At 38.9% G+C, this 7,030-nt stretch overlaps 1 protein-coding gene across 1 annotated transcript in view; it reads right to left on the bottom strand.

Annotated features, from left to right (window-relative positions):
• Window positions 1-7,030, bottom strand: part of LOC108578852 (inactive rhomboid protein 1) — a 145,036-nt gene that overhangs the window by 25,888 nt on the left and 112,118 nt on the right. Inside the window, exons 3-4 of the mRNA XM_017942261.1 lie at window positions 6,410-6,596; window positions 5,074-5,163 (exon numbers count right to left, since the gene is read on the bottom strand). Coding sequence (XP_017797750.1) covers window positions 5,074-5,163; window positions 6,410-6,596 — 277 coding nt within the window. The remainder of the gene's footprint in view (window positions 1-5,073; window positions 5,164-6,409; window positions 6,597-7,030) is intronic.

The following is a 7,030-nucleotide window of genomic DNA, read 5'->3' as shown; positions in this document are numbered from 1 at the left end:
AGGTTACTCTCTGACTTGGATTTAATTTCAAGCGAACTTAATCTCCTCGAATAATTTCTTCAATTGAACTTAATCTCCTCGAATAATTTCTTACCCTCGATTTACATACGATCTTATACATTTGCTTCCAAGATTGTTAATCGAATTGTCGACTGTCCAGAAGTCTTGGAATTTTTTACCAAATGACAATAAAACTTTCTGTGTTTCTCAATATCAGATAATGTTAGGGAAGTTAAATTGTGTAAGTAGATTATTCTCGATTTTAAAAATATTGATTTCTTGTACATTGAGAATCTCGATGTTCTACTTTGAGATGTTTAGTACCTCGCTTTACAATTGCTTTTTCGAATAATTTGAAACGTTACCCATTTAATAAATTACGCGTCCGTTGATTTAATACCGTGTCCAGTGAAAAAGATCAAAATATTACACGCAATTTGTACTTGGTAATCCCCTGTCCGATAAATGAAAGCTAGCATTAAAATGAAACGCCATCATAAATACAACTTACCGTGTTACTCTATACAACGCGACTGCAACATTACGGGACAATGATTTAAATATCGTGAAATCTCGTTAATTTTTCCCTCCGTCGAATGAATCATTCTCAACAACTGATAAAAAATCCCTCAAACGCGCCACAGTTATCGCGTTAATCTACTGAAAAACCAATAAAATTCCAACAGCGATAAATCTTTTTCTCCCTTCGTAAACAATTCCCCATAACCGATAATAATCCAATAATTTAAAAACAGCTCTAAAGAACGCCCCATTAACCGCTCGGAAAATATCTCTCGACCCGTTCAACATCGTTGGACAGCGTTGTTTCACCGTCAGCCGATTATTTAAGGTTTATATTCCTTTCCCGTTTTTCATAGAATTTTCGATCAATTTTTGCGAAAACAAAAATGTTACGACGTTTCGAGAATTTACAATTCTTATTTCCTTTTTACATTGTTTCGAGGCTTCGAAGCAACGAAACTTTATCGATGGATCTGAGAATAAGGGGAATTTAAAGTTGATAAAGTGATATAGACCGAATTTATCGATAAATAACGCAAAATAAATTTCAATAACGTGGGCCATCGGTGACCCACGCGGCCTCAATACAAAATCCCACGAAATTATCGCGACACCGAACGTTTTAACCCTTTGCCCTCCAGTGGGTGCTGTTACGGCGACACGTATAATTATTTTCGAGAATTTTAAAATGTAAAATTCAGGTTTTCTCCTAATATTAAAAATCTGTTTTTCATTGCAAACCAAAATTTCTAATTTCAAATCTCAAAAAATCTCATTTCAAAACTTGGCATTTTCAAAAATTTTACCAATACGCAAAAGTATACTCGAGTTGTTATTAATCGTATAAAAAAAAAATTGCTTCGAACGCGAAAGGATTAAAACGAAACAGCATTTTTCCTCGAAAAACTACCTTTCGTCGAATAATCCAGAGGCGTCGCGACGCTCACAGTGGATCGAACCGTGTCTCTCCACTCCACGTCTACGTGAATTTCCCACAGAATCTCCGTGGCTGCGTCACGGGCCATTAAACGTGGATTTGCAGCAGGTTAAAAGGAAGGTACGATCGCGACCTCGTCTAACAACGGACGACCAAGTGATTCGGCTTATTTAAACGCATAGCAAATTCCATAATGGATCCTTGAGGACTTTTAAAGCGGCGATAGTGTACACTCGAGGCGAGAAAGAAGTGCGGCCCGCCTCCATGGAGAATTTTTCCCCTCATTAAGCGTACATTGATTAGCGCGGACCGGCCCTATCTCGTTCATCTTTCGAACGACGATTTAATGGAAGTTATAATGGATCGTCTAGGATCGTCGAGGACCACCGAGAGGCTTTATTATCCGTTCGTTCCTTAATTCTCCCGGCGTGAACTCTCGTTACCCCGATTTATCGCGGACTTAGGTTGTTTTGAAAAGTGCAGCTACGTTAACGCAACTCGGGTAAAATTATCAAATTAAACGGTGTAATTAAGGCTGCAATTGTTCCAAGTGCGAGAGTGTAGAATTTCGAATCGAAGAAGAAACACTGTAGGATACGTTAATAAATAAAAGTGGATAAATGTAATATGGAAATATGCAGGATCCAGTGGCATTTCGTTTTACCTTATCAGCTTGTCCCAGTTACGTACGTGAAATTGTTGCCTTTCCATATATTGTTACAGGAGAATATTGAAATAAAGCAAGACTAATTGAGCCTGAAATAATCCGTGTGCTGTTGCAAACACTGATGGATAACTTTGCAGAAATTTAATAAGTACACTCTCATTAAGGGTATGAAACTAGAAAATCGTTATACGCGTGGAATTAAGCTTAGTACCGCTATTAATAAAAAATTGGAGAAATCAATTGGAAGGATATAACGACATGAAACGTGTAACGTATCAATTTTTCTAAATTACGGAGAAATTAAAATAAGCTTCACCATGGTACTTATCAGATTTCCCAATTTTCCTGAATTAACCAGAAATTAAAACAACTTTCACCATGGTATTTATAAAATTTCCAAATTTGTCTGAATTAACCAGAGATTAAAATAAGTTTCTAATTGACTTCCGAGTAATTAAAATAAAATTTCTCAATTCTCCTTCGAATTTCCGCGAAAGGTGCTGCAAAAATAGAAGCACTTCGCCTCGAACGTAGAGTAGCCATTTCTACGCAGCGAAAAGTTCCAGATCTATCCGTTTGTTTCCCTTATCCCGTCGATTGTGCTCTGTGTAAGTCGCAGAGGAGACATAGGGCGAAGGAAAAACGTGAGACGAGGCGAAGTGTCAAAGAGGGTTTACATGCTGTCGTTGTCTCTAGTTTAAATCTACTTTCTTTGCCCGCTCATTCTCGACAAACTTCTCTCCGCGCCGTTCGTACACAGAAAAGCTTATGTTCACAGCTGTAAAAGCGACACAAGTGCCATTCTGCCTTGCAAGTCAGACACGAGATCTGCTTGCTGGACAGCAGACATGAAAGCGAAAAAAAAAAGAGAGAGAGACAATTTCTCTAAAATTCGGAGACGTGATTCACTTTGCTGATCTCTTTCGATTAAATATATCTCTGAAAAAATCGTATTTTTCATATTTTCTAACAATTCTGAAAAATGTTTGCAAAATTTACGAAATCGTTTCGATACTTTTACCGACTCTAACGTTAAAATTCCAAAGTGTGATAAAGTTGTAATTTTTCAAATACGACCGTCGAAAGTTGAATTGAAACGACGGTAATTTAATTAACGATAATATTTGGAGAAAGTCTTTTTCGATGTTACGCCGTTTCCCCTTTACAATTTCCCGTTCTCATCGTTTCTATTAATTCTAAGGGGCGCACCGCTCCAATTATGCGCGACTCGCAGCAGCACGTCTTTTCATATCTTCGCGAGAGCATCTCGAATGGAATTCGAAACAAAGTCAAAAAACTAATTAAGCAAGAAGATACGAGATAAGTTCGAGCCAGCTGCCGGCGATGAAAATTCACGAGAATTCTGCGGCAACTTATGGAAAACGAGATTGTTCCACTCAATAGAAACTTGTTGTGTACTTTCCAACGAGCGCCAGATAAAACACCGAGCGTATCAACTTAACGAAAATTCTCGGGTGAAATTGAATCTCCGTAATCGTAGATTTTTCACGTTAATCGATACCGCCGGAAACTATCCAACGAACGTCGCGATTAATCAAATAACCACGGTTGCAATCGAGCCTGTTAAACGCTCGACTTTATCATTTAATCGCTGGCTGGACACTCAAGAACCGAAGAAATTTCAATATAAAACCTCCCGCGATCGAATTCCATCGATGAAAATCCCTTTCGAAATTCGAGAACTCTCTGTTCAACGAGATTCCATGGGAAATTCTACGATGTTTTCAACGGTGATATAAAAATTTGTAACGCTTCGAAAAAAAGAGAAAAAAATAGAGAGAGAGCAAAGAAGAGAAAAAAGAAAAAGAGGGAGAGAGAGAGAAGAAATGCCGCGACTCGGCAGACTGCGAAAAGTTTCGCGAAATTCCTAATCAGAGTAGATTGGCGATCAGTAATTAACGCACCTTCGAGATTAGTGACATACGGGGCGAATATACTCGGCCAGGATATCAAAGCTAATCCAAAGGCGCGACGATGCCCGGGAACCGGAAGGTGGTTACCGCCAGCTCGTTAGCTTAATGATCGCGCAGACTTCCCGTCGAAACGTGCAACTTAACTCGAAGGAAACTTAGCCTCGTTCCGCGGCCGAATAGTGCGTCGGTTGACGATAACGTAACGCTGATTAACTGGTTACTCGTTTACCCTTGATTCCCATCGGTAATAACGGGAAATGAAACACGTGCGCGGCCCGATACGACGTTTCCTCCGTCACAGAAACGTGACCCTAACTCGTGGACGTCTGAATGGGATCCTATTCTGATCAACGTTTAATAAGATACGTCTGGTGGAAATTGCCGGTGAATCGAATCTTCCTCACAGGAACCACCGTTTTTTCGGCTTTAGATAAGGTTGATACGATCGATCGGTGAAACTGAACAGAAATTTTGAATTTCTTCCAATATTCGGTAGAGAAGTTTAAAAAATATGTAATTCGGGCACGAAAGGGTTGATTTGATTTAGAGATCATCTTAGGTAGGATTGATACTTTCGATCCTTGAAACTGAAACGAAATTTGGAATTTCTTCCACTTGAGTGTTCAAATAAAATTGATCTCAATTTAAAATTCGTCAGAGAAATTTAAAAAATATGTAATTCGGTCGCAAAAGGGTTGATTTAATTTAGAGATCACTGCACAGTGGAAATTAGAAATCCTTGGGAGAGAATATTTTTATTTCTCTAATGATTGGGAATTACGGTAACTAAACTTAATATTCGTTAGAAAAATTTTATAAAATATATAATTCGGTCGCAAAAGGGTTGATTTAATTTAGAGATCGCTGCACAGTGGAAATTGGGAGTCCTCATTTTTCCAACGATTGAGAATTACGGAAGCTCGACGTGTTTGTAATTTCATTAGGCAAGGAATAGGTATGGATTTTTCAATATTAAATATTCTCAGGAATGTTAGTTGAAGACGAGAACTCACCTCGACGACGTAATGGAGGCCCGAAAGCGTCATCCTTGCCACAGAATCTTTTCGCCTGACTGGTTGCTGCCATCTCCTCAGTGTAACACCCTGTACAAACCAGCCCTTATTATTTCCAACGGGAACGGCTCACCGGTGAACACAGCGCCCGCTTCCCAAAGTATTTTTAACAAGAGCACGGGAAATAAAACCTTGGGAAACCGTGTTCATTAAAATTCCGCCAGCGAAACAAAGTGAAATCCCGTTTCTAATTAAGGAAATTAAGCACAATTAAACGAATTCGTTAATAAAAATCGACAAACGTGCAAAGATAAAAGCAACTCGTCTAATAAAAAACGATCGACGTGTCTTCATGTGGTTAAACTAGAATTCGAAAGAAAATTGGACGATGATTTAGTTGATAATACGCGGAATCTCCAAGGCGAACAACGAAACTTCCTTATCTTCGCTGGACACCAGATATTGTACTAGTTGGGAAAAGTGAACAGAGTCATGCTTTCTTCTAGATTACACAACTTCGCCAAGTATGTCGCGTTTCCGTTGTGAAAAACTTTTAATGGAAATCATTTTACACCGATAACTTGATACTTCAACAGGATACGTGAGCTCCGAGCTGGTCTCGAGTTAGTTCGAAATTATTTCGAGATCTATTACAACGAGTGTATTCACGGTATATACGAATATACACGGTCTTCCCGCAAATTATTTCACAGAATCGCGTATCGCGCTAAAAGCTCAGTTTTCAGGGCGATTTTCACCCTTCGCTGTAAAAATTTTGGAATATTCTCCGAATAATGCGTGAGAATTCTTTCGAGAACTATGTATATAGTGTTAAAAGAAAGATCCAAGTTTCAAAATTTGTCATATCACTCTCCAAGTGATAATCACCGATACTGATGAAACTTCGGTACATGGAAGCACTAAACAAAAATATGTGTTGAATATTTTTTCGAGAACTGCTATACGATCCACTCAGAAGTCAAAATGAGTAACTCCACTTTTCGATATTTTTCCAATTTTAGTATCAAAGCACTTTAATAAGTTTTACATTAAATTTAATAAATTTTATTTTACCGAGTTAATCACTTTAGCTTCTCCAGTGGCTCGTATACCAAAGTTTCATCGAAATCGACGATCATCACTTCGAGATGCTTCCTTGTTAGTAGAAATAAAAATGTACAATCTACCGGAAGTTGGGTGATATCGATCTAGGAGGAATTACGAAGACGGTAAATAGTGTACGTTTTCAGATCGAATTTCTGGTTAGGAAGGTTGGCCAAAAGTTGTCGAATGTTCGACCCCGTAAACGTGAAAGCTTAATACCCAGGGAACTTACTTCTGGCACCTCCGTAGTATCTGGCACGTCCCTTGTAATATCAGGATCCGGTGGTCTGTGTTCCGGAACAAGGGCACCGTATTTCCTCGATGCCATTCTCCTTCTTCGATCTAGCCATCTTTGTCTCTCCACAGTCTCAGACTCCTCGTCCACGCCGAAGAATTGCGCTGTTTCGCGTCTGATGTAGCTGAAACAGAAAATAAACCGCCGTTCCACGTTACTCGCTCCGCGAGATCCCGTTTCCTCTTTTATCGGGAAATAAGCGTGACAAAAAGGGATCAGAGACACGGCACGAGTTAATTCGGTAAGAATGTCCTCTGAATACTTCCGTCAATTCGCGCGGTCGAATCTCACTTGAGAACGAAGGCAGCAGGTTGATTAAAATGGAATTTTACGGACCTTGGAATGCCTTTGCAAAATTACATTTAATATTCGACTCTGAAATATTCGTTCTCTGCATTTTTGCCAATGGAAATTTAAAAATGGGGGATCCGATCGTTAAAAAATTATTGTGGCGCCTAAGTTGCTTTCAGTTAAATTTAATACCGAATTCTCAAATATTCGCTTTCCGCATCTTTGCGAATTTTAATTTAAACATAAGAGTAAAAATAAGTCGCTTCC

Source organism: Habropoda laboriosa, unplaced genomic scaffold (genome assembly GCF_001263275.1).
Source record: "Habropoda laboriosa isolate 0110345459 unplaced genomic scaffold, ASM126327v1 scaffold62, whole genome shotgun sequence".
Classification (NCBI taxonomy): Eukaryota; Metazoa; Arthropoda; class Insecta; order Hymenoptera; family Apidae; genus Habropoda; species Habropoda laboriosa.
This window is presented reverse-complemented; position numbering and strand designations above follow the sequence as displayed.